At 55.6% G+C, this 26981-nt stretch overlaps 1 protein-coding gene across 1 annotated transcript in view; it reads right to left on the bottom strand.

Moving 5' to 3' along the window:
• MACF1 (microtubule actin crosslinking factor 1) overlaps positions 1 to 26981 on the bottom strand; it is a 144165-nt gene that overhangs the window by 36484 nt on the left and 80700 nt on the right. The window contains 6 exon segments of the mRNA XM_054395252.1: positions 833 to 945; positions 3350 to 3648; positions 4406 to 4565; positions 5396 to 5562; positions 6880 to 7050; positions 7195 to 7356. Coding sequence (XP_054251227.1) covers positions 833 to 945; positions 3350 to 3648; positions 4406 to 4565; positions 5396 to 5562; positions 6880 to 7050; positions 7195 to 7356 — 1072 coding nt within the window.

The raw sequence follows: 26981 nt of genomic DNA, 5'->3' as shown, positions 1-26981 counted from the left end.
CCTATCAGTGGCCTCATCAGTGCTGAGTACAGAGACATGATCCCTGCCCTGGTGCTGCTGGCCACACTATTGCTGATCCAGGCCAGGATGCTGTTGGCCTTCTTGGCCACCTGAGCACATTGCTGTGTGTAGCTTCCCAGCCCATTTTCACAGCCAGGAAGCAACTGCTAGAGCTGACATTTTTTTACCAGCCAGCACAATGTCCACCTCCTCTCTGGCAGAGAAATGAAACTGTGGAGCCCCAAAGCTACCACACCTCAGGTCTCTAAGGAAAAAAACCCCTCCAGTTCCCTCTTTTCCTTTTTGTTTTTTTTTTTTTTGTAAGAGGACAAGAAAATTCAAGCCAAATTCTTTGTAGTCACTCTTCCTGCTCCACAGCTCCCACAAGGACAGAGGTCTGGACATCTGCTCTGAGCAGACCACATCTGAAGGAAATGCATCTCCCCGACCTTTCTTCCCACTCACAAACATGAACTCACACCCACGTGGCAACAACTGCTCCATGTGGGAAAGTGAGAGCAGGAAAGGGCTGAGGGTATTTTTAACCTCTTTCCATGTGATTTAGCAGCTGGAGGCAATGAGAAAACCCTCCCCTGGTGTCGTGGGGCTGCTCAGAGCTGAGCATCACCACGTGGCTGGTGGGAATCACCCATTCATCAAGCTGTGAGGTTGGCACTTGGGACCAAACCAGCTCCACAAGCAAGCCCTGAGCTGGAGTGCTTGTGGCTCAGCAGCCAGGGCTGGATGCTAAACAGCTCTTTTGGGAGTAATCAAAAGGGGTGGCCAGATCTTCATCTTTTCCAGCCAAGATGACTCTGTGATGCTATGTTACCTGTGGTTTGCTTCAGAAGGGCTTGCCCATTCCTGATGGCTTGGTCCACGTTCTTCTTCCTGTTCACAATTTCCTCGTTCAGAGCCTGGTGAGGAAGGCAAACTGGAGTTAGCCTTCTGCGGACAGGTCCCCACCTTCTACCTGCCAGAGACGCTAAGGAGAGCATGAACTGCTCCTGCTGAGACCAGGAGGAGTGGACAACTCATCTGATCCTTGTCCAGTCATCCTCCTCCTGCTGTGGGACTTATTTGGCCTCCTGGGACCCAAAAGCCACTTTCTACCTGCCGGAGATGCTAAGGAGAGCACAAACTGCTCCTGCTGAGACCAGGAGGGGTGGACAACTCATCTGATCCTTGTTCAGCCATCCTCCTCCTGCTGTGGGGCTTATTGGGACTTCTGGGACCCCCCAAAGCTTAGAGCAAAGCCATCCCAAGCCCCTGCCACAGAACTTGCCCTTGTGTTAGACACAACCTCACTCTTGAAAGAGCTTGGACAGCCCCCAGGCAGCGGAAGCAGACAGCTCCCTCGGTGGCCAGCCTGGCTCAGCAAACCCAGCAGGCTTTTCAAGCTCTCATTCTTGGAAACAGCATCTCTCCAGCTCTCTCCAGGCACAGGGTGGCCAACCTCACTCAGACATTGTGTTCACAAAGCAAATAAATCATTGGAAGTTTCCCCTCCCTGGGTAGCCCGTTATTTTTTTTTTTTGGGGGGTGGGGTTGTGCCACAACGATTGTTTTGAACAGATGAAACCTCTTTACACTCCTGCAAGCTTAGAGAAGAGAACCAGCAGTGGAAAACCAGCTTTGAAAAAAATGAAAAGAAAAAAAAAAAGAGAAAAGGAAAGGGGAGAAGGGGAAGGGAGGGGAAGGGAGGGGAAGGGAAGGGAAGGGAAGGGAAGGGAAGGGAAGGGAAGGGAAGGGAAGGGAAGGGAAGGGAAGGGAAGGGAAGGGAAGGGAAGGGAAGGGAAGGGAAGGGAAGGGAAGGGAAGGGAAGGGAAGGGAAGGGAAGGGAAGGGAAGGGAAGGGAAGGGAAGGGAAGGGAAGGGAAGGGAAGGGAAGGGAAGGGAAGGGAAGAGAGAAGAGAGAAGAGAGAGAGAAGAGAGAAGAGAGAAGAGAGAAGAGAGAAGAGAGAAGAGAGAAGAGAGAAGAGAGAAGAGAGAAGAGAGAAGAGAGAAGAGAGAAGAGAGAAGAGAGAAGAGAGAAGAGAGAAAAGAGAAGAGAGAAGAGAGAAGAGAGAAGAGAGAAGAGAGAAGAGAGAAGAGAGAAGAGAAGAGAAGAGAGAAGAGAGAAGAGAGAAGAGAGAAGAGAAAGAAGAGCAGAAGAATATAGAAGACGAGAGAGAACGCATAGCAAGATGCAACAGCGACCCTCGCCTCTCTCCTCTCGCCTGCTCCGCTCTCCCGCTCTCCCCGCTCCTCCGCTCGCTCTCCTCTCCCCCGCTCCTCCTCCTCTCTCCCTCTCCTCCCTCCGCGCTGTCTCCTTTCCCGCCTCTCCCTCTCTCGCCGTCTCCTCCTCTCTCCTCTCTCCCTCGCTCTCCTCCTCTCTGCCTCTCCTCCTCTCTCCTTTCTCCTTTCTCCTTGCTCCTGTTCTCCTTCTCCCCGTTTCTCCTGTCCCTTTGCTCCTTTTTCTCCTTTCTCCTGTTCTCGCCCTTCTCCTCTCTCCGTCTTCTCCTCTCGCCTCGCTCCTCTCCTCCGCTCTCCTCTGCCCTCTCTCCTCTCTCCTCTCTCCCCTCTCCTCTCTCCTCTCCCTCTCTCCTCTTCTCCCTCTCTCCTCTCGCTCCTCTCTCCTTCCTCTCTTCCTCTCTCCTCTCCTCTCTCCTCTCCTCTTCTCTCCTCTCTCCTCTTCTCTCTCCTCTCCTTCTCTCCCTCCTCTCCTCTCTCCTCTCTTCTCTCCTCTCTTCTCCTCCTCTCTTCTCTCCTCTCCTTCTCCTCTTCTCCTCTCTCCTTCTCTCTCTTCCTCCCTCTCTCTCTTCTCTCCTTCTCCTCTTCTCCTTCCTCCCTTCTCCTCTCTCCCTTCTCTCCTTCTCTCCCTCCTCTCCTCCCTCTTCTCTCCTCTCCTCCTCTTCTCCCTCTCCCTCTTCTCCTCCCTCCTCTCTCCTCTCTTCTCTCCTCTCTTCTCCTCTCTCCTCTTCTCCTCTCTCCTCTCTCCTCTCCTCTTCTCCCTCTCCTCTCCTTCTCCCTCCTCTCCTTCTCCCTCTCCTCCTCCTCTCCTCTCCTTCCTCTTCTCCTCTCTCCTCTCTTCCCTCTCCTCTCTCCTCTCTCCTCCTCCTCCCTCTCTCCTCTCCCTCCCTCCTCTCCGCTCCTCCCCTCTCTCCGCTCCTCTCCCTCTCCTCGCCTCTCCTCCTCCTCTCCGTCCCTCTCCTCTCTCCTCGTCTCCCCCCCCCCCCCCACCCCCATTCGCCCCCCCCCCTCACCCCCCCCACCCCCCCCTCACCCATCCCCCCCCCCCCCCCCCCACCCTTATGTCCGGCCCATGTCCCAACACCCCGCTGGACCGCCATGCATCATACTGCACGTGCCGTCCCGTATTGTAATCCTTTACGGATACCGAGCCCAGCTTGTCCTCAACCTCAGCCAGCCAGTTGAGCACTTCCACCTCCTCCTCCCCAAAGAGCCTGGCGTTGGAGAGCGCCTGAGCCAGCAGCGCTGCCTTCCGGCAGCAGCGCTCCTGTACCTCGCCGTAGCGGCGCTGCAGAGTCTCTAATTTCTCTGCCAGCAGCCTCTGCTCGGCGGCACAGCTGAGGGAGGAGAGGGACTGCCCCACGCCGACCGCCCGCGACACCTCGGCAGCCTGGTTTGCTATCTCTTCCTCTAGGGCCTGGATGGCAGGAGGATAAAACAAACAAACAAACAAAAACCAGACAAGGACAACGGAAAAGGAGTGAATGGAAATGGATGAAAGAAAAACAAACCAAAACCAAAACAACGTAAAAGAGGGATGCAACTGAAGGGATGGAAGGGGGAATGTGAAACCCAAAGGGCAGCAAAATAATAAGGTGTAAAAGAAACACAACGAGAGGGATGGGTTTGGTAGCCAGGGGCAGATAGGTTTGCTGTGAGGTGCATCAGAGGTGATGGGTGGGGGTTGGAAGGACCTCTAGAGATTATCCAATCCAAGTCCCCTGACAAAGCAGGATCACATAGGGCAGGTTGCACAAGAATGCATCCAGAGGAGATTCCAAAACCTCTCTGGCAGCCTGCTCCAGGACTCCAGCACCTTCACAGCAAAGTCTCTCTTTCACATTTAACATTTCCTCATCAGTTTAACATTTGGTTTCCTTTGCAGCCTTCTCCATGCACAACGAAACCTTGAGAACTGGTTGAGGTGGTTGAGGCTCCTTCCATGGAGATATTCAAGGTGAGGCTTGACGAGGCCCTGGGCAACCTGATCTAGCTGGGGATGTCCCTGCTGACCACAGGGAGGTCGGACGGGATGATCTTTGGAGGTCCCTTCCAGCCTGGAACATTCTGTGATTCTAACTCCTCCAATAACCCCCTGACCACGGCAGAAACAACCACCTGAGTGGGATATCAACCACTTCCAGCAGCAGCTCCTGTTCATGCCCAGGACCTACCTTGTGCCTACTGATCTGCTGCTGGATCTTGGCAGTCTGGGTACCGATGGGCTCCGAGTTGGCCAATTTCTTCTCGGTCACTGACAGCCAATCCGACACAGGCTCTGTGGTTTCATGGAACTGCTTTGCCAGGACCAAGATGTCCTCCAGCTGCTTCTGCCTGTAGGAAGGAATAACCAGTGAGAAGCAGCTCCCTGTTGGAGCCAGGCATGGGAAGCAGCTTGAAAGTATCACAAAGAGGGAACCAAAGCAGCCCTGTTCCAGAGCAAGGTGAGACACTGCATCAGGCAAGCTGCAAAGGCAAACCCAATGTGGAGAAACATCCAGACCAGCTTTTTTCTGCTGCTGTGCCTTTAGGATCCAGTTTATCCCTCCAGGAAGTTGGCAGAGAGGCTGCCCAATTGTGCTGCTTTTCTACCATTCCCATCACTACCTTAGAGATCCTCCAATGTGCTCACAGCTTGTGGCTGGGCTCTTGGTGTTTCAGAGTTGCTGAGCTTCTGGTCGAAGCCAGCCTGGCACTGCTACAAGCCTTAGATGGACAGTCCATCTAGTTGGCAGTGATTTGAAGCATTGAGAGGTCAAAGCTGGCCCTCAGATGTGACTTCACAAGCCCAGATATTATCTTCTGTAGCAACAAGCAACTCAGAAACGAGATCCAGGCAGCAGAAAGGTGTCAACAGGATGTTGCTGCTGCAGCTAGATGTTAACGCTTAAAGGAACAAAAATAACATCCGTCCCCTGCAGGGAATTTATTTCATCTGAGCTCTTCCCTGCCATTGTAAACCACTGCTATCAGCTCCAGCTCCCAAACAGCCTTTGGAGCTCTCATGTTTTCCAGATGTTTCCACGTTTCCAGGATGTATCTGCAGGGAGATCTCCGCCAGCTCCCCACGTGTTGTCACCCCAAGCTCCAGGGCACTGTGACTCATCGGAGGAGCTGCCTCCCGTGGGGTATTTTTGTTTGGCTGGTGGGGTGGAGCCCCTCACCTGCTGGCTGCACTGCCCAGCAGCCCTGCCCAGCGACGTTCCAGGCTCTCCAGTTGGCCAACGATCTTCTCCCTGTCCGCAGGCTCGGCCGACTGCGCGATCCTGCCGCCCTCCGCTTGGATCATCTCAACGGTGGCTTTGCGGTCGTCCAGGAGTCGTTGGAGCAGCTTCAGCAGCAGGAGCAAGATAAAGGAGGATAAAAGTGACCAGATTGGATCAGCAGAACCTCTTCTGGCCCTCACGAAATAGCAAATCTCTAATTGTGGCTGAAAACCACCCCAGGCACAGGGCTGAGACCAAAGGCAGCCCAGTGGACCAGCTTCTGCCATCAAAACCAGGCAAGAGAAAGAATCCAGTGATGCAATAACAGGCTTCACATTTGGTCAGCCCTGAAGTGGTCAGGAAGTTGGACTGGATGATCATTGTAGGTCCCTTCCAACTGCAATGTCCTGTTCTAAAAGAGATTCAAAGCCCTTCTATGATTCAGCAGTCCTCATAGATTGATAGAAGGGACCTCAAGGATCATCCAATCCAACCTTTTTTCAGAGGCTTCCTCATCACCCCCCTCCCCACAACCCCCAAACTTATCAAGTTTTTCACTTCAAACCCATTTCCTCTTCAAAGTCTCAATCCACCTCCCCAAGCCTCGATAAGAATTCCCTTCTCCAAGGTTTGCCCAGCAGCAGGCTTGGCCGCGGAGGCGCCGAGCAGGGCTCTTATCTCTGCACACAGCAGCACGCCTCGGCGCGGGGCTGCCAGCTCCTCCTTTCAACACCCAGCCTGCCATCTCCGACCACCTGCCTGCTCCTGACACAGCACTGAACCAGCAGCAAATTTCCAAGAGGCAGTGGGACAGGAGAAAGTGATTTAGATGATGGAGACAGTGTGGGCAAATGAGCTGCCTGCTTATTCTGTTGGGATGTGGGGAAGCCACCACGCAAGAAGGTGGCTTGTGGACGTCCTGCTTTGGGTGTGGAGAACAGGGCTTGTGAGAAGCAGCTGAGGGAGTTGGGGGTGTTCAGCCTAGAGAAGAGGAGGCTGACGGGAGACCTTCTGGCTCTCTGCAGCTCCCTGAAAGGAGGCTGGAGCCTGGTGGGGCTTGGTCTCTTCTCTCGAGGAACAAGTGATAGAACAAGAGGAAATGGCCTCAAGCTGCACCAGGGGAGGTTTAAGTTGGGCATTAGAAGAAACTTCTTCACTGAAAGTGCTCTCAAACACTGAACAGGCTGCCCAGGAAGGTGGTTCGATCTCCATCAATGGAACTGTTTAAAGGAGGCAGAGCTGTGGTGCTAAGGACCATGGTTTAGAACCAGCCTTAGCAGAGTTAGAGAATGGTTGGACCCAATGATCTTCAAGGTCTTTGCCAACCAAAGTGATTCTATCCCAACCATGCCTCATCTGTTACAGTTGGGCCCCCAATATATTGTCCTGCTGTCCAGACCTCCCCCTCCCATCCACCCAACTGCTGCCCTGTGCTTGCTCACCTTCTGCTCCTGGATCTGGGCTTTCACCACCTTGTACTCTGCAGAGGGAGGTTTCTGGTTGGAGATGAGCTCCTCGGTGTCTGCCAGCCAGCTCAGCAACGGCTCCAGGGCGTCCTGAAACTTCCCACAGTGCAGCAGGGCCTCCTGCAGCTGGGCAACTCTCTGGGCCACCTGCACCCCAAACACAGCCACACTGCATGGTCAGGCTGGTGACACGTTGACGCCAGAGCCTCAGATCCCTGTCCACGACCCATTTCTTCTACCAGAACCCAAGAGGTCTAGGAGAAACCATTTCCAGCCCTTTCCCACACTCACCTTCTTGTTGAGGGTGTTCCAGCGAGTGTTGATCTCTTCCATGTCATGTTCCAGCCCTTGGACATCACAGTTTTTCCCGGCGCTTTGGATGAGTCCTTGACCAACTCCATTGACTTGCTGTAGCTTCAGCTGGAGAGGATCCACTTGCTCCTTCTGGAACAGCTGGGGATAGGAAGGGTAGAAGAGAAAAGATATTTACAACCCCTGAGTTGCTCTTACAGCCCCTCCACCGCTCACTAGACACAAACAGGTTTGCTCCTCTGGAGATGATGCAGCAGCTACTTGTGCTGCTGATGCAGTAGAGCTCTGCAAGTTGGTCTAAACTCCTCCCTCGCCTTGACCCAGTAACACAGATGTCTCACAGCTCAGCATCTACACCCATCTACCTCTCCTTTTCAACAGCCAAATCCATCCCAGCCCCTCTTTTTTTTTTTTTTTTGCCAAGCACTGGAATGAGTTGGAGAGAGCAAATCAGGAAAGCAATGAGAAGCAGCAGCTCTGGTCAGCCACCGGATTGGGAAATACTGCTCCTGGGGGAAGAAAAACAAAAAAAAGCTGAAGCAATTCTCACAGTTGATGCTATTGAGAAGGGAGACCTGACATCAGATGGAGTTTTGTTAACCACCAAATTACAAGGCAGCGAGAAGCTCACTGCGTTTCAAAAGACAAAAGGCAAGAGGCAATTAATGTGCTGGTCGTTAACCACGCCGCCTACTTGGCACAGTCCTGCCTGGGAATCCTGTGGGGAAAAGCTTTTCAACCCCAAAAAAAAATTAAAAAAAAAGAGAAAAAAAAAAAGGTTTGATAGGGAAGGGGGAGGAGAGGGAATGAAGCTCCTCATTGTAAAGACAGGCAGCGAGGAGAATCCTGTTTCCGCGCCGGAGATAAGAGCTCTTTATGGGAGCTGGGGAGCTGCTGCAACCACCCGCTGGGGCCTGGGCCTGAGCCCTCTCCAGCACTGCCCAAATCACGGAATGGGTTGGGTTGGAAGGGACCTTAAAGATCATCCAGTTCCAACCCCCCTGCCATGGGCAGGGACACCTTCAACTAGCAGGTTGCTCAAGGCTTCAGCTAGCCTGGCCCTGAACACCTCCAGGGAGGAGGCATCCAGAACCTCCCTGGGAACCTGTTCAGGTGTCTCACCACCAGACTTCTAAGACCATCAAGTTCAACCTTCGCCCCAGCACCTCCATGACCACTACACCACGTCCCAAAGTGCCACATCTACTCATTCCAGTGTCTCCCCACTCTCACTGTAAAGAATTTCTCCCTACTCTCCAGTCTCAATCTCCCCTGCTCCAGCTCAAAGCCATCACCTCTCATCCTGTCACCACAAGCCCTTGCAAAAAGTCCTTCCCCAGCTTTCCTGTAGCCCCTCCTGGAAGGCCACATCCCAAGGGATGCCCCTGCAATGGAGAAGCAAAAGCATCCAAAAAAAAAAAAAAAAAAAAAAGAGGTAAGTCCTTCCTGGCTCGCTCCAGGCCCTTGGACCCTGAGCCCAGGCAGAGCAGAGGTCACCCTGCAGCCAGCACTGGGCAGGATGGGAGCCCTCGGTCCTGTCGCAATGATGCCTCTTTGGGAAGCAGAGGGCAGCGCTGCCAGCCGGCTGCTTTCCCAAGCCTGCCTCCTCCTCCCGTGCCCGAGGACACAAGGACATTGATGGCACTGAAAAGTCCCACTTGGATGCACGATCTCCCTGGGCAGAGCAGCAGCTCGTGGCTGGCTCAGCAATCCTAGAATGGTTTGGGTTGGAAGGGACCTTCAAGAGCATCCACTTCCAACCCCCTGCCATGGGGCAGGGACACCTCCCACCAGCCCAGGTTGCTCAAGGCCTCATCCAGCCTGGCCTTGAACACTTCTAGGGAGGGGATATCCACAACCTCCCTGGGCAACCTGTTCCCACCCTCACTGCAAAGAATTTCTCCCTAATCTCCAGTCTCAATCTCCCCTGCTCCAGCTCAAAGCCATCCCCTCTCGTCCTGTCACCACCAGCCCTCGTAGTGTCCCAGCAATCGTTTCTGAAGGAACACAGGGCAGGTCAAAGCTCCCAAACCCCAACAGCACTCCCCTCCCCCCACTTAACACATCCAAAACCCCCTCAAATACACAAAGCTCCCACCCCAGTCACACACCAAGAAGTTTTCAGAGGGGCTGCCTTGACTTTCTTTGCCTTATTTCCCCAACTACTTCTCCTGGGAGCTTAGCAACTGGAGGGCAGGGAGGTATCTCTGCAGGACACAAAGCACAGGGGGTGCTGGCAGACACTGTCCAGAGCTGTTTGCTCAGGGACAATTATGCCACGGTTACAACAAATAAATGGTGACATGAAATCCCTGATTCCCCAACCCCTTCTCCTGTTACTGTTTATAGATGGAGCTGGCTGTTACAGCAGCCAAACCCACAAAAAGCCCAGGCTGATAAGTCTGGCATGTGGGGCTGGGGCTGAGCCCTCTGCACGTTGCAAAAACAAACTCCAGGGATTTGAAGGAGCTGGGCAGGGAGGAAGCCTCATGGAAAGCTCAGCCACCAGCCTGCAAATCTGGTCACCAGATTCCAAACCTGATCACCAGCCTGCAAACCTGGTCACCAGACCACAGGTACCTGCAACCTGTGAATCATTCCAGCACAAGAGCTGCTAAGTCTGGCATGTTGAGCTGGGTCTGAGCCCTTGGCATGCTGCAAAAACCAACTCCAGGGGTTTGAAGGAGCTGGGCAGGGAAGAAGCCTCCTTGAAAGATCAGCCACCAGACTGCAAACTTGGTCACCAGACTGCAAACCTGCTCACCAGACCATGGGTACCTGCAACCTATGAATCATTCCAGTCCAAGAATTGCTAAGTCTGGCAAGTGGGGCTGGGTCTCAGCCCTCTGCATGCTGCAAAAACCAACTCCAGGGGTGTGAAGCAGCTGGGCACTGAGGAAGCCCCATGGAAAGCTCAGCCAGCACACCACAAACCTGGGCACCAGACTACAGTCTTGTTCATCAAACCATAGGTGCCTGCAACTCAGGATGGTTCCAGTCCAAGAATTGCTAAGTCTGGCAAGTGGGGCTGGGTCTCAGCCCTCTGCATGCGGCAAAAACCAACTCCAGGGGTTTGAAGGAGCTGGGCAAGGAAGAAGCCTCATGGAAAGCTCAGCCAGCAGACTACAAAGCTGGTCACCAGACTGCAAACCTGCTCACCAGCCCATGGGTACCTGCAAGCCCAGGAAGGGTTGCAGCCCGGGAGCACGACGCTGCTGCGTGAGGCTCGTTAATCACACGAATGGCCTGAGGAATGGGCACGTCCACCCTGCTTGTTTGCCTCTGCTCATAAAAGATTCCAGAGATTTAATTCATTAATGTGTGACTCAGCTTTGAAACAAATATTTGAAGGTGCACCCTTGAAAGTGCAAGAGCGAGGTGTGCTGCCCGGGTGAAGCGGCTGGACAGACATCTTAGCGAGCAGAAGGACGTCTGCTTCATCTGCTTCACCACTCCTCCTCCTCCTCCTCGATCCCAGAAATGCTTCCCAAAGCACCTCCTCACTTTCTGCTTCCCTCATCTCCCAGGTGGCTGCAGTCCTTAACCCCACCACTCCCAAATCCAGAGCTCAGCATCGCCCTGCTGCAGAGCAGGAGCTGCCAAGGGCTTTAGCAAGGGGATTTAAGGGGCTGACAACCAGAGATGCTGCAGGTAAAACAATGGTTCCAGCAGCAAGGACACACTAAGAGCAGACCAGTGAATTTCACAGCATCACAGAATGGTAGGGGTTGGAAGGGACCCCTGGAGATCACCAAATCCAAGCCCCCTGCCAAGACAGGTTCACCTAGAGAAGGCCACACAGGAATAAGTCCCAGGAAGGGTTGAATGTCTGCAGACATGGAAGCTCCACCACCTCTCTGGGCAGCCTGCTCCAGGGTTCAGCCACTCTTAAAGAAATGCCTCCTCATGTTTAGATGGAAGTTCTTATGCTCAAGTTTGTGCCTGTCACCCCTTGTCCTGTCACTGGGTACCACTGATGCCATCCCCCTTGCCACCTGCCCTTCAAGTGGGTGCATTGATAAGACCCCCACCCCTCAGTCTTTTCCAGACTAAAAAGCCCCAGTTCTCTCAGCCCTCCCTCATCACAGAGCAGCTCCAGTCCCCTCTTTGCAGCCCTTTGCTGGACCCTCTCCAGCAAGCCCCAATGACCAGAACCCCACAGCTCTTTTTCCCCAGTGAGGAGCATGCTGGGGGCCCCAACCCTTTGCTCACATGGATCCCCCCCATGTGCAAGCAGCTCTCAAAGGGGTGGCACAGCCCAAAGGATGAGTAATTGCTGCTGAAGAGGGATTTGGGGCTCTGACTAACTTCTGATGTCTCCTTAGTGATATTTCTCCCAATCCAGATGGCAGGAAATCAGTGCTGGGCTGTGGGAACTCCACCACTGAGGTCTCTCCAGGCGAAAGCCGCAAGGCACAGCACGGAAAAAGCAACTCCTCGAACACCAGAGAGAATCCCAGCCCCTTCCCACGTGAGTTCAGAGCCTTCAACACCTTCCTCCTCACTTAAAAAAAGCTCCTGAAAGCTCTGACTGTGCAAGGCAAGAATTATTTGCACTTAATTTGTTCCACAGGATTCTCTTTCCCAAACTCTTTCTCGCTTCAGAGCTGGGAACCACCCCTCCAGGATCCTCCTGTGAGAAGGTTTTTCTGAAGCCTGTGATTTATGCCTCAGTGACCAGTAAGGCAAAAAAATTTAAGACAATAGCTTAGGTCATCAAGCAGCGATAGTCTTTTGCCTCCCCTACTTAAACAAACACAATTCCAACCCCTCCAATCCCCCTCCTGAAGCTTTTTGCCTGCCAAGTTAAAGTTGTACTGGGCACTGGTGAGGCCACACCTAGAATCCTGGGTTCAGTTTTGGGCCCCTCACTCTAAGAAGGACATTGAGGGGCTGGAGTGGGTCCAGAGAGGAGCAACAAAGCTGGGGGAGGGCTGGTGAGGAGCAGCTGACGGAATTGGAAGGGTTCAGCCTGGAGGAGCCTGAGGGAAGACCTTCTGGCTCTCTACAACTCCCTGAAAGGAGGCTGGAGTGAGGTAGGGGTTGGTCTCTTCTCCCTCATTTCAACTTACAGGACAAGAGGAAATAGCCTCAAGTTGCACCAGGAGAGATTTAGGTTGGAGATTAGTAATTTCTTCACTGCAAGAGTGAAGAGGCATTGAAACAGGATGCCCAGGGAGGTGGTGGAGTCCCCATCCCTGGAAATGTTCAAGAAACCTGTGGCCATGGCACCTGGGGACGTGGTGGCCATGGTGGCGTTAGCTGATAGTTGATCTCAGAGAGCTTTTCCAAACCAAACAATTCCAATTCTGTGTTGAAGCCTGAACCCTGCAAAGCTCATGGCCACGTGGGCTCCCACCTCCCACCCACCCCAGGAGCACAAACTGAAGTGATTGGCACACCCCAGCCCCTGTCTGCGAGCGCCGGAGCGACAAATACCTCTTTATCTGGAACGAATCCATCTGGTGGAGCAGGAGGCCCTTCTGCGAGGAGAGCAGCGCCAGGGGGTCCCTCTGTGCCCGTGGGCACACCTCCCTTGCTGGCACCCTCACAGCTGGGGGCCATGAGCATGGCCCCCAGCATGGCCCCAGGGAGGGTTTGTGCAGTGGGTGCCATGGTGGAGGATGTGCCCAGTAGCTCTGGGCTGGTTGGTTCCTCCAGAGGGGGTGGGAAGGTTGAGAGGGGACTCTCCGCGCCTGGCAGCATGAAGGCACCATCCCAAGCTGCCATTTCTGTCACATCCTCCGAAGCGGGCACTTGAGTGGATAGGTGCTCTGGGAGGGGTGGCACGATGATGTTGGCAAAGTCATCTGTACCCCCCAAGGCCACTGCCAACCCCTCCACTGCCAGCGGCGCAGGGTCACCGCTCAGATCCCTGATACCAAAGCCGAGCGGGTCGGATGCTTGTGGTGGCACAGTGGCAACAGGCACATCAGCAAATGGTGGTGGGGCATCCAGAAGCTCTTCCACCACCAAGGAAACGGCACTGGTGGTGGCATCTAGAGGTGGGTGCTCGCTGCACGGTTCCTCAGTGTCCGTGGTGAGATCTCCAGTGGCCGGTGGTATCTCCTGGAGGTGGGGCTCTAGGATGGCTGTGTCCCCTGGTGCTGGTGGGTTAGCTGGAACAGAAGGCCTCCCAACATCCCATGGGACGCCATCAGAAACAGGCTGCCCCACAAGGGGTGACATGCTGGGAAGCTCTTCTAGGGCTGCCAGGCTGGTGGCACATGGGACCTCCTCACCCCGCGCCACCCTCCGGCACCGTGCCACCGGCCGCTCCTCCCAGCCACACACAAACAGCAAGTCCAGGTCCCCTGGCTGCAAGATGGCTGCTGGTGTCTCCCCATGGGTGACAGCCATCTCCATGGGGGACCCCTCAGAATGGGCAGCCCCTGCCAGAGCCAGGCCCTGGCCCAGGGAAAATGTTTCCCATGGGAGGTCCTCAGCAGGTCCTGGGGATGTCATTAGAGCCTCAGAGCCCAGCTCTGATGCAGAGCCGGCATGGAAAGCTGGCAGAGAACCACAAGAAGTGTCCCCACTTTCTGCCAGGTGAGTCTGGCCCTCAGCTCCACCACTCCCTGATCTCAAACCTCTGGCTTCATCCTCAGAAACCAGTTCTGGGACTGCCCAGTCGGCAAGCTCAGTCCTTCCAGGCAGAAGGTGATGGGATCCAAACAGATCAATCCCCTCAAGGCCAGCCTCGTGCTGCGAAGGACACCCCAGCTCCTCTGCCACTGTGTTGGGACCTGGAGGCTGGCAGGGGGACAGGCCAGCTGGGGACACTTGGCCAGGACAGGTTTCCTCAGGAAGCTGTGATATCTCCCCATCAGAGCCCAGCAAGTCTTGGCTATCCTCACCCCACCCCACTGGAGGGCTGGGGTAAGCAGCTCCCTCCAAGTCAGTAGCTAGACATGCACCCATCTCAGGAGATGGCATCCCAACAGCCCCCAGCACTGCCACCAAGCAAGTGTCCTTGAGCTCTGGGCCCACCAGTGGGTCAGGTGCATCCTCCTCCACTGGTGCTGGAGAGCACTGCTGGAAAGAGCCCAGCCCCGCCATGGCCATGGGACTGGGCGAGGTCCCTCCCTCTGAATCTGTTGGGGTGATGGCTGAGGTGTCCCTTTCTGAGAAGGGCTCTGTCACTGGCTCCAGGGCACTCAGCACCTGTGAGCTGCAGGTGACATCAAAGTCCTCCAGATCCGACACGACAGCAGAGTCCGAAGCACTGATGTCCAGAGGGGCTGTGAGCTGGCACACTTCAACCACCACCCTGGCCAGCTTGGCCGAGTCTGGGTCCAGCCCCTCTGAGTCCATCGGGTACACCTGAACCTCAGTGTGACCAGGGACAGCCCCATTGCCCTCGTCCTCATTCAGGCACTGCTCTTCCAGCTCCAGGAACATCTGCACTGAGTCTGTGTCGGACAACTCCGGGCCCACAGGGCTGGCTGAGCGCTCCAAAGCCGGAGCAAAGTCCTCAGCCCCACACTGCACTGCCACATCCTCAGTACAGCACGGGGTGAGGGGGCTGCCGGCACCCCCTGGGGACATGCAGGACCCAGAGGTCCCTGGGTTGGGGGCAGAACAATCTGACGGAGCAGGGAATTGTTCCCTTTCTTCAGAAATATCTGCCAAGCAACAGCTCTTCTTCTCCTCTGCCACCAGAACAGCCTTTCCTCTCTCTGACAGCGTCGCCTCCTCCCACTCCTCCATCATCACCCAGCGCTCGTCCTCCTCAAATCTCAGCTCAGACTCTGTCTTCTCCCTGAGATTGGAGGTGATGAGAATATCCAGTCCCACATCCAGCAGCTCTTCGCTAAGGCATGGAGAGAGGTTGACGTTCTCCACCGTACAGTCTGACCCAGAGGCCTCCAGGGTCTCCTGGTGCCCATCGCTGAAGCTCCCCTTGATGAAATTCTTCCTGGCTCGCGGCCAGGTGGCACTGGGAAGCCGGCGAGCCCTGGCCAGATCCCTGACGTGACCATCGCCAGCATTCAGCAGGGCCTGGCGTTCATCCCGGGAACCACCATAGCCATCAGAGGCTGTAAGAGCCTCTGCCACGCCGGACGACTTGGAGACGTGCTCCAAAGTAAGAGACTCAGACATGGGCTCGCCATGGTCAGGCTGGCCTGGGCGCTCGGTCGAATCCCGCTTCTCCCGCAGGGAAGGGTTGGAGGCACCTGCTTCCGACACCTCGCTCAGGGAAGCCCCCATCCTTTCTGCAAACTCGGTGAAGTTGGGGGGCATGAAGGACTTCCACGACCTCCGGTTGACGTTATCCTTCTTCTCAGGGTTTGGTTTTCTCCTCGTCGGAGCCGGTGCCGGTTTGGAGACGTCACTGCTGAGCTTCAGCGCGTCGAAGATGACTCTCTCGTCCAGCTTCTTGGTTTCTGGAGCCCTGGATTCAAAGACGTTGGTGGCTCCCAGAGTGCCGTTGCTGGACAGGGTGCTGCCGTCCCCTTTGCCCAGGGTGCTCTTGGAAAGCTGGTTGAGCTTCGATCCCTGATCGATCTGCTCGTTGATTCTCATCGTGTCGTATATCGATCGCTGGGGCACGTAGCAATCCTCTATGTAGCCATCCTCATCCTCACCCTTCCCCAGGCAAGTGCGGTTCTGCCGTAAACAGTCTGGCCGGCTCAGTGGCTTGCCCATGCTCTCGGCCTCAGGGGTGACGAAACCTCCCCGGCAACCTTTCGCCCGCCCCGGCAGGAAGCATCCCACGGCCAGCAGGTCCCAACCCCACCGTAGCAACCTCTGTTCCCCAAACCAGCAATGCTACGGGGACAGGAGGGTGGCTCGGCAGCCCTGCACCAGCTCAGCAGCCCCACCGATGGTTCCCAGCAGCCAAACGACACATCCCATCCCCCTGCCCCCCCTGCAAACAGCAATAAAATCCATCCAAATCCAACAGCTTCCAATTCAAATAGTCCCAAATCGCCGTTTGCGACCCTAAAAGCAGGGAAAAGAGTTTGAAGCTCCTCAGTTCTCCTGTTCCTCCTTTAATAACAAAGGCACCACTCGTCCCTGGGTGCTCAACGCTCGTCCCGGTACTCAATACTAGTCCCGGTCGCTCAACGCTGGTCCCGGTCGCTCAAGGTCTCGTAGCCCGAGCGGCTCCCAATACTTTTTCGGTTTTTTCCACCCCCACTTTCAAGTCCAGGGGAAGTCCCAACTGGTCCCAATTAGGCTGTCGGCAGCGGCTTGCGTGTTTTCATTTGAACCGAGCTTGTCAGCGGATATTCGGGACAAGTTTAAAGACAGGAAGTTCTTCATTCAGGGCAAACTCAGAGGTTTCCTGTCTCAAAAACATGATGGCGTTGTCGGTGTCCCCCCCGCGCCGTCACCGCACCGTGAACACTCGGAGCCACCGGGAATCACCGAACGGCCCCCCGCAAAAATCCTGCCGGTTGCTGCGTCTGGAGGTCGGGGTAAGGCGCGGTGGAGGAAGGCTGCTGTGTCTTGGTTCTTTTTTTTTTCTTTTTTCTCCCCAAAAAAAAAAAAAAAAAAGGATATAAAACGCATCCAAAAATGGGAAAGGGCCGGAGCGGCTCCAAATCCGCCGAGCTGAGGGAACGGCAAGCAAACGGACGCGGCTGGAGGTTGCTGCTGCTGCTTCTTCTTCCTCCTCCTCCTCCTCGTACTAACTTTCCCGGTGGCCGGTAACGGGCTGCGGCGGCTCCGCGCCGCCGGTTGGCCCGGCCATGGCGGGGAGGAGCGGGACACACAACGGGGGCCGGTCCCCGCGGTGAGGCGGGACACGGAGGAGGGACGGACACACAGTCAGCCAGACAGAAAGACACCGGAGCCGCCTTCTCTTTCCCGTTCCTTGCCGCTTTTCTCCCTTTTGTGCGCGGTTTCAGCGGCCGGGCCGGGGGCGGGGGGCTCCGCTTCGCCCCCGCGGGCAGCCCCCGGCCGGCGCGGTGGGATGCATGGCGGGCCGGGACCGCTGCCTTCCTCCTCCTCTTCCCCCTCCTCCTCCTCTTCCTCCTCCGCCGCCCTCTCTCCTTCCCGCCGGCGGAACAAAAGGGGCCGAACCACGCAGGCCGCCGCCGCCCGCCCCGGCCCCGCCGCTCGCCGCCGCCGCCAGCACCGGGCTCCCGCGGCGCTGCCGGCCCCGGCGGAGGGCGGGGGCAGGCGGGGGCGGGTGGGGGGTGGACCCGCTGATCCCGGCCCGCCCCATCGCACCGCCCCCTCCCCGAGCACAGCGGCTCCTAACACCCCCCCCACCCGCCTTCCATCATCATCATCATCACCGACCCCCCATCCCTGGCTTCGCCGGCCCCGGTGCCCGACCGAGGAAGGGTGGGGGGGTCACGGCGGCTGAGAGCGGGCCGGAGTTGGCCCCTTCCCCGCCCCATCTGGGTTGGCCCCTCCTCCGGAGATGGGGATGAGGCGGGGGGGGATGTGATGGCGGCAGCCCCCGACAAAGAGCAGCAACGCCCTGGCTCGGCGGCGGCTCCGGCTCTCCCCGCGCACCGGCCCCGCCGAGCCGGATCTTCCCCCGGTCCTTTGTCCGCGCCTGGCCCCGGGTTGGTCCCGGTACAACGGTTCCCAGCTCAGCCCTGCGCTGGGAGAGTGCACGGACCCCCAGCATGGGTCCCCGAGTCCTCCTTCCCCTCACCCCCACCCCTGCACAAAGAACCGAATTCATTAAATCACCAAAACCATCCCCTCCCAAGTCCCATTTTTGCCTTCCCTGAGCCAGCGCTGCTAACTGCTCTGCCAAAAACCTGCCCACAACTTGCCACCGCACGGCTTGCCCGCTCCTTCTCATAAAACCTCATTTTTACCACCCCACTTTTGGGTCAGCAAGGTGCCCCCCAGCACCCTGAGCCTCAGCACCCTCATCTTCTCCCCTGAATCACTGAATTTAAGGGCTGGGGGGCAGGCAAAGGGGGAGGCAGCCGATGAAAAGGCTGAAAAGTGATGCTGAGGGAAGTCAACGACTTGGGAAGAGAAAACATGAGGGTTGGGAACAGCCTCCACACATCTCCAGGCAACAACCCACCCCACCAGCCACCCAGCCTGCTTCCTCCAGGATGAATTAGAGCATCGGGATAAAAATACAGCAGGCAGGTGGGTTCCATACAGCCAAGCATATATGTGTGCCCCCCAATAGTGCCAGCACCCAGGGGGACTCTGACCTGGGGCTGTGCTTTGCCATGGCACAGCTTCACCAAAAGCCTTCCCACCACGAGAGGTTGAACCAAAGGGAAGATGAAAAGATGGATTTTTTTTTTTTTTGGCTGCTGTCTCCAAAAAACCATCGTGGCTTGGCCAAGCTTGTGGCATGGCTGCAGTTGCAGCCTGCTGTCCTTGTCCTCAGGCCCTTGGGATCCTTCGTTCCCCAGCACCAACCACACATGCAGCAGCTCCACCACATTCCCAAAGGGACTTTTTCTTTTTGGAGAGACAAGGAGGGATGTTTTGTGGGAAGGAAGGGTTCAGGGCTATGGAGAAGAAAGGACCATGGAACAGCCCAAAGTGCTCAGCATCGCTGTTGCACACCAGGAAACCTTTGGAAACTCCTTTTTTTTCCTTATTTCCATGATTAAATATGACCAAGGAGAAGAGCAGGAGCAGGGGGAGGGGTGTACAAGAGCCACACTGCACGAAGGGGAGACCCCAGCAAGCCCTGGGAGCCCCTTTTGCTCATCCACAGCTGTCTCCTCCACATTCCCCCACCCCTGAGCTCTCCTGAATGGACAGACAGACGGTCAGGGCTGGCCCTCCAGCCTCCTCCAGCCTTGCCTGCCAACGTTCCAAGAGCATCCCAAAGCCCAGATTTTTCTCCTTGGCAGGCAGAACACCACAGCTCTCAGTCCACGTTATTAACCCGGCGCAGCTGAAACAACAAGAGGAGGTCGTTTGTGCCAACGCTCCAGCACAGCCACCCCCAGCTCCTCGCTACCACCTTGGCTGGAAGCTGGTGGAGCAGGAGCTGGAGCAGGAGCAGGACCGTTACCGCTCCAGGGCCCCTCCAAGAGGAATCCCAAGCATCCGGGCTGGGGCGCGGAGGCTTTTTTGTTCCACTGCGAAGAAGGAACGAAGCAGCTCGACGTGGAGCTGCTGTTTCACAGCCAGAAATTCTTTTCCCATTTCCTCACCAGGTCACGTGCCAGCAGCAAGCCAAGTCTTCCCCCAACACATCTCCCCCCACCCCTCAGGTCTCTAAAACCATTAGGGAAATATTCAACCAGCACTAAAGCCAATTAAAAACCTGCTGCGCCTGTGGTCTGACCATCCTGGACAGAACTCTTGCAGGTTCCCCCAACCCATGGCTGTAAGCCACCAAGAGACAACCCAGAGCTGCGGACAGAAGCTGAAAGGTGCTGGGGATGCAAGGAGGAACTTTAATTTAAGGGTGATGGAGCCTTGGAGCAGGCTGGTCGGAGAGGTGGTGGAGTCTCCTTCGCTGGAGACATTCCAAACCTGCCTGGATGTGTCACTGTGTGACCTTCTCTAGGTGAATGTGCTCTGGCAGGGGGGTTGGACTGGATCTCCAGAGGTTCCTTTCAACACCTATCACTCTGTGATTCTGTGAACTGCAGCTTCAGGGCTTTGACTGAGCTTTGTGTTGGTGCCACAAAAGGACAGGGCAGGACACAAAGGTCCTGTCTGAATTTTTGTCCTTTTGGTTGTCTCTGAGCGGCTCTGGCACAGAGAGTCCTGCCAGCAGCAAATGCCAGAATTGAAATAAAAGGCTGACAGAGCTACAGAGCTTCATCTCTGAGCTCAGGAGAGCACAGCTGATCACTTCAACAGCTTGTGGGACCTGCAGCATGGCAGCAGTGAGCAGAATGCACCACCAGGACCCCTCATCTAGCTTAGGTTCAGTCACCAAACCTCCTCTTGCCTGTTGTGCTGCCAGCAGGTTTTGGCCAAGACAACTTGAGGTTCACAGCTGTGGACAAGGCACTTGGATGCCCTTGCTCCAGCCACCAGCCCAGCATGGGGAGAAGACCAAACAGCTCTAACCAGGCCACATCCTGCAGACAAAGACCTCTCAGCTCATCACAGAATCCTTCCAGTTGGAGAAGACCTTTAAGATCATCAAGTCCAACCATTCTCTAACCTTCCCAACTCTGGTGCTAAAACCCACCCAGAGATATTTTCTTCCCCCCCCCCCCCCCAGACCTATGTAGGAGCATCTCCCATCTGTTTCTGCTGGACCTGTAGGTTTCAAGCTTTCCTCATATGGCCACCAGCCCCATCAGGGGGTGATGTCACCCTGTTTACAACTGGCTTACATCCTGCCTGCCACTGTTTACATGGGGAAGCAGGATTTGGACACCTTGATATTTTTAGCTTTCTTTTAATGTACCTCAGCAGCTGGAAATGAGGGACCTGCCTCATGTGATGAGCAAAAGAGCCTAGAGACAGCTCTCAAGATCTCTGATGGACATACTGCTAATGAGTCTAAGGTACAATCAAATGCCTTCTTCATCCTCAAAGCTTCTTTGATCTTCACCCTCTCGGTGTCCTCCTACCTTGGGCAGTGCAGCACCTGCTCACCCAGTCTGCCCAAGGGTGGATTCAGGGCAGTTCCTGCCTTTGCACCACAAGCTTTGATGGTCTTGATGACCACATCATAGAATCATAGAAGTGTTTAGGTTGGAAAAGACCTCTAAGGTGATCAAGGCCAGCTTGTGAACCCAGCACTGCCAAGTCACCACTAACCCATGCCCCTCAGCACCACACCTATGCATCTTTTAACCACCTCCAGGGATGGGGACTCCATCAGGTAGCTCAATATCCCCCAGGTCTGACTCCATGTGGGTCACTGTGTCCCCCATCTCTCACTCCATGATGGTCCAGTAGTGGCAGGAGGGAACCACTGTGCTGGGACATGAGGCCATGTCCAAGGCAAAAGAAACAAACCCTGAGAGCCTGCAGCCCAACAGACCTGGATGAGTTTCAGCCTCCTTCAGACGCTGCGATCACAGCACAAAGCCAAATCCTGCACGCCCCAAATCTGCCTTAGAAACAGCTTTTTGGGGTTGGTTTGTTTGTTTGTTTTGTTGTTTTTGGCTTTCCTGGGATTTTTCCCAGAGGATTCATGGTTTTTAAAGCCTTTGCTGTGCTTGTCAGGAGGTCAGAGGGATTTACCTCCCCCTCACTGCTGTTCCTCTTCTCCTAAACTTGTTCCTTTTGCCAAACCTTTGTGATTGCTGTTTCGGTGCCGCAAGCCCTGAGCTCCCAGTTTGTTCTGGGCAAGAGCTAATCCCATCCCACCCTGCTGGGCTGGGTGCTCCCTTATCCCTCTCCCTGACTTCAAACCCATTTCATAACCCTGCCTCTGCCACCACACAATCCCTCCCTTCAAAGGCTACAGCTGCTGGTGATGCAGGGAAGCACGGAGCTTTTCCAGCAGGGTTTGTAACCTGTAGCCTGTTCATTTGGGATTCTCCTCTGCAGGGCTGCAGGAGAAAACCTTGTTTGGCTCCATGGGGGTCTGCACCTCCACTGGAAAAGCTCTAGGAAGGCCTTAAGGAGAAACATTCTGTGGTTTGGATGCACAGATGCTGGGATTGTTTAGCCTGGAGGAAAGGAGGATGAGGAGAGATCTTCTGGCTCTCTACAACTGCCTGAAAAGGGGTTGGAGCCAGGTGGGGGTTCCTTCTCCCAAGCAACAAGACAGGAGGAAATGGCCTCAAGCTGCAACAGGAGAGGTTTAGGTTGGACATGAGGAACAATTTCTTCCCCAGAAGGGTTGTCAAGGTCTGAACCAGGCTGCCCAGGGCAGTGGTGGAGTCCCCATCCCTGGAGGGGTTTCTAGGCCTTGGAGATGTGGTGCTGAGTGCCACGGTTTAGTGGTCCCTGACAGTGCTGGGTTTATGATTGGACTCAATGACCTTAAAGGTCTCTTCCAACCCAAAGGATTCAATGGTTTGATGACTCCATGCAGCAAGCACTGCATTTTATAATTCAGTTCATCCTTCCAAGGGTGCAGGAGCTGCACCATGGAGCTCTCCCTGCCAGGCAGCTCAGAGAGCTGTTGGTATAAATAATTCTCCCAAAGGAAGCCTGGAGCCCACGTGCTGCAGCACCATCCAGCACAGCCCCACACCTTGGCATTCAGCACTCCATCACTGCAGATCCTGCAGCTCCCCCAGGACCCCATCTGTGTGCAGAGCACCCTGAGACAGCCTGACAGCCACCTGAGCTGGGACAGGGAGCAAGGGGCAGAGCCATATGCCATGGTCCTCATGGCCAGCAGCTTGGCTGGGCACAGGAGGTGGCACCTGCTGAAGTGCCCTTTTTTGTCTCCAGCTGCCCAGCTTTCTTGCAAATCCCACCCCCCCCCCCATGGCTGCCAGGCTTTGCCCTGCTGCTGCACAAGGATGGATGAAGCACCCTGGGCTCTCCATCCATCCCACTCCATGCTGCCACTGACCCAGCACCCATGGGCTGGGTGCTGCCACCTCACTGCCCACCTAGGGAGACAGAGAACTGCAGAAGCTGCTCCTCACCCCAGTATCAAAGTGGGGACAGGAAGGAGAGCTGAGGGCTGAGGTGATGAATCAAGGGCTCTGGAGGCTCTTTAGGAAGTGAGGCAAGTGTGGCATCATCCAGAGAATCCTCTGGATGGGAGACATTTTCAACCACTCCTTCGGCAGAAGAATTGGCAATTGTTCTTGAAAGGCTGTGGTGACTAAGCCAAGGCTGAGCCCTTCCCTGGAGAAGCCTCTGTCTGCTCCAGAGCCAGCAGCCACCACCTCTCCTCCCTCCCCAGCAGCCAGGTGACTTGCAGGGACGCTGTGAGTGAGGGCAAAGTCCTGCGCCGGCTCCACCGCAGATCCCGGCTCCACCGCCTGTGTCCCGCTGGGAACAGGCTCCTCACCCTCCTCTGCTCAGCCCTTGCAGACAAAAAGCTTCCCATCTCCTCCTCCCTCAGATCCTCAGCTCTCCCAGCCTTCTGCAAAGCTGTGTATTTTTAGTATCTCCTGGAAACACTGCGAAGTGTCATCACCAGCAGCTAACGAGAGCCCCTGCCAGAGAGGACATTCCTGGGGCCATCTCCCTTTGCTGAGACCTGCCAGGGGTCACCAAGGCATCTGCAAGTGGGGGTGGCTTTGGAGCAACAACCCTAAGCCAGCTCCTGAAAGGAACCATTTGCTCACAGCTGAATTGTGTTACGGTCAAGAAAAGAAAAGGCACACAGGAGAAAAAAAAAAATGAAAGAAAGGGAAAAAAAAAATCCTGGCTGGGATTTGGTCGATCTCAGCAGCTCTTTAATTCACTCTTGTTCTCAGCTTGCTCAGGATCAGGGAAGTGCTGGTGCCTCTCAACTGACAAGCCAAGGTCAAAGCCCATCCATAGCTCACTGATGAACGAGCACACCAGCAACTGTTCCCCCGTGGGCAGGATGAGCTCCAGGGATGCTTTTGCTCTTCCCTTTGCCATAAGATAAGATCATAGAATTGTCAGGGTTGGAAGAGACCTCAAGGATCATCCAGTTCCAATCCCCATGCCATGGGCAGGGACACCTCACACCAGAGCAGGTTGCTCAGAGCCACATCCAGCCTGGCCTCAAAAACCTCCAGGGATGGAGCTTCCACCACCTCCCTGGGCATCCTGTTCCAGTGTCTCACCACCCTCATGGTGAAAAATACATTTCCAAGCAAGGCCACTTGCTCTCAAGTGCCTCTTGTGCTTTATTTACGACACCCCCAAGATTACAGTGGGTCAGGAGCCCACCAAACACCACCCAGGGCCTTGTAGCTCCACTTGGGCCACCTGCCCCAAGCCAGGTTGGGTGACAGCCCAGACACCCAGCACAGCCCACACTTATCACCCCCCCATTTATCATCCTCTTCCCTCCCAAGGGGAGATGGTGCCTTTAAGGCAGCTTAACAGCTGTCAGAGGAGGCATTTTTCCCTGTGCTGCTGATGCTGAAAATACAAGCCAGAGATACTTTAAGCAGGTCTGGAAAGTGTTCAACGAGAAGGCAACCAGGGTGCAGCCTGTCCCTGCTCCCAGCCCAGTCCCACCCAGCTGCTCCCAACTGGACGCCTGGCAGGAGCCACACACATTCCTCCGGGGGCACAGAAGGGTTAAAAATACCCTCAGCCAGGCTGGGGCACAGCAAGTGGCAGTGTGTCCCATCCACAAACCCACCTCCCCTCTCCCACTCCGTCCCTGGAGCCCCTGCTGGCGATGCACCCCCAGCCCTGGGGTCTTTGGTTCTGTGATTGGGTGTGGAGGTACCAAGAAAGCTCCTCTGGAGGCCTGGGCACTGCCTGGCAGCAGAGGTGTCCCTCTAGAAACCAGGTGTAAAGGTTTTGGTGTATTATAGAATGGCTCAGGTTGGAAGGGACAGCTGAGATCATCTGCTTCAACCTCCCCACCATGCCCAGGGACACCTCTCAACTAGACTCAGCTGCTCAACGCCTCATCCAGCCTGGCCTTGAACAGCCCCAGGCAGGAGGCAGCCACAGCCTCCCTGGGCAGCCTGTTCCAGAGTCTCACCACTCTCATACCGAAGAACTTCTCCCTCAGCTGCAGTCTGACCCTGCTCTGCCTCAGCTTCAAACCATTTCCCCTTGTCCTGTCTCCAGACACCCTCATGAAAGGTCCCTCTGCAGCCTTCCTCCAGGATCCCTTCAGGCATTGGGAGGCAGCTCTAAGGTCCTCCTGGAGCCTTCTCTTCTCCAGGCTGAACATCCCCAGCTCCCTCAGCCTGTCCTCACAGCAGAGGGCTCCCAGCCCTTTCACTATAGGATGAACTCCTGGGATGAAGACACCCAGTTCAGTCCTCCTCCAAAACAACCAGGACACAGCTCCTAATCCCAGATCCCTCTGTGCCACCAATGCCCCAATCATGGACACCAGCTCCCAGGGGAGCTGTGATACCCACAGGCTCTATGCATCACCAGCAGCCCCCCCTCCCCTCCCAGAAAGGAAGGGAGAAACCCAGGGAGATGAGGCAAAGAGATCTTAGCAACAGCAGCATTCCTGAGAGCACCACTGAGTCAGCTCTGTGTCTGCAGGGCTGGGGGAAATGAAGTGAGCCAGGACTCAGACATCCTCCAGCCATGAAGGGAGGCAACCAGCACCAATTCATTGCTCCTTTTCACTTGGGGTGAAGCAGGGAGGACCTGGAGCAGGGTTAGCCTGAGCAGCATCTGAAGGATGAGATGACTGATGGTGTTCAGGGCTTTGCTCACTCCCTTCATCACTCTCCCTGAGAGTTCTTCCCTAATGGTTTTGAGGTTTTTTTCTGATTTAAGCAGACAAAGAGGGGGCTGGAGGCGTGAGGGCTTTGTGAGCCCTGGATGACCTGACCTGCTCTAAAATGAAGTGAGATGCAGTTTCAGTTATTGCTCTCTAGGGATCCTCCCTCCCCTCCTCTCCGTGGTCCAGCATTAAACCTTTATTGGCATCAATCTGTGGTGCCTGAGGTGACCACTGGGCAGCCTGCTCTAGCTGGAGGTGTCCCTGCTGACTGCTGGGGGGGTAGGACAAGATGACCTTTGAGGGTCCCTTCCCACCCAGTGCAATCTGTCAACTCCAGGTTCAAACAAACCCCCTACCCCCCAAAAAAAAAATCCATGGCAGGAGGAGAGGCAGGAGCCCCAAATCCCAGGATCATAGAATCCCAGCAGGGCATGGGGGGAGTTGGAAGGGACCTCTGGAGGTGATGCAGTCCCACATGGCCCTTCTAACACAGGTACCAGGACAAAGCTGTCACCTACGAGGGTGGGATGCAGCAGCCCCCCTCCTGCACCTTCCTCTCCTCCCGGCTAGGGCAGGGGTGGGGCTTAATTACCAGTGGGGATGAGCTCCCGGCCGCGGCCGGTGCCAGCTGAGCAGGTCCCAGCTCGCAGGCATTCCTGCGCCGTGCCCCACCGCAGCTGCGCCGCTGGCGGGGGGCCGGCAGGGAGGTGGAGGTCCAGGAGGCATCACCACGTGTCTGCCCCTTCCGCCAGCTGCATCTGCACCGGCCCGAGCGGGATGGCAGCCCTTGGCTTATGCTGAGTCCGGGGAACTGCTGGAGGGAGTCCAGCAGAGGCTGCAAAGATGCTGAGCAGCTCTGTGAGGAGGAAGGGCTGAGAGCCATGGGGCTGAGAGAGAAGTGCAGCCCCAGAGGGGATCTGAGCAATGCTCAGCAAGAGATAAAGGGTGGGGGGCAAGAGGATGGGACCAGGCTCCTGTCAGTGCTGCCCAGGGACAGAACAAGGGGCAATGGCCACAAACTGGAACCCAGGAGGTTCCACTTAAACCTAAGGAAAAGATTCTTTACTTTGAGGGTGGTGGAGCCCTGGAGCAGGCTGCCCAGAGAGGTAGCGGAGTCTCCTTCTTTGGAGAGCTTCCAAACCCACCTGAACATTGTCATCCTGGGCAAGCTGCTGTGGGTGCCCCTGCTCTAGATCCCCTGACCCTGATCCCCAGAGGGCCCTTCAAATCCTCACCATTCTGTGATCCTGTGAATTTGATCTTTAGGTTTCACTTTGGGTCAATGTTCTCCAGGCTCACAGAAAACCTTTCTGGCTGCTGAGGACTGCTTCCCTGCCCTGTTCCTGCTCTCATCTTCATCATGGGGAGGAAGGAGTCCCCAGCAAAGCAAATCCAGCCTGGCACAATGTGCCTGGGGGAGGCAGCTGCATCCTTCCCCTCCTGAGAATCATTTTGTGTTATAGGAAGCCTAAAAATCTTTGCTGGAGCTTTTGACCCAGGGCTGAGCCTTACATTCTGCTTTGTAAGTGAAATATGGCAAGGGTAGAGTTTGGCCAAAACCAAGCTGCTGAATCAAAGAGGGCCCCAG

Source organism: Indicator indicator, chromosome 33 (genome assembly GCF_027791375.1).
Source record: "Indicator indicator isolate 239-I01 chromosome 33, UM_Iind_1.1, whole genome shotgun sequence".
Lineage (NCBI taxonomy): Eukaryota > Metazoa > Chordata > Aves > Piciformes > Indicatoridae > Indicator > Indicator indicator.
Note: the sequence above shows the minus strand (reverse complement) of the source record. Positions and strands in the feature narration are given on the sequence as shown.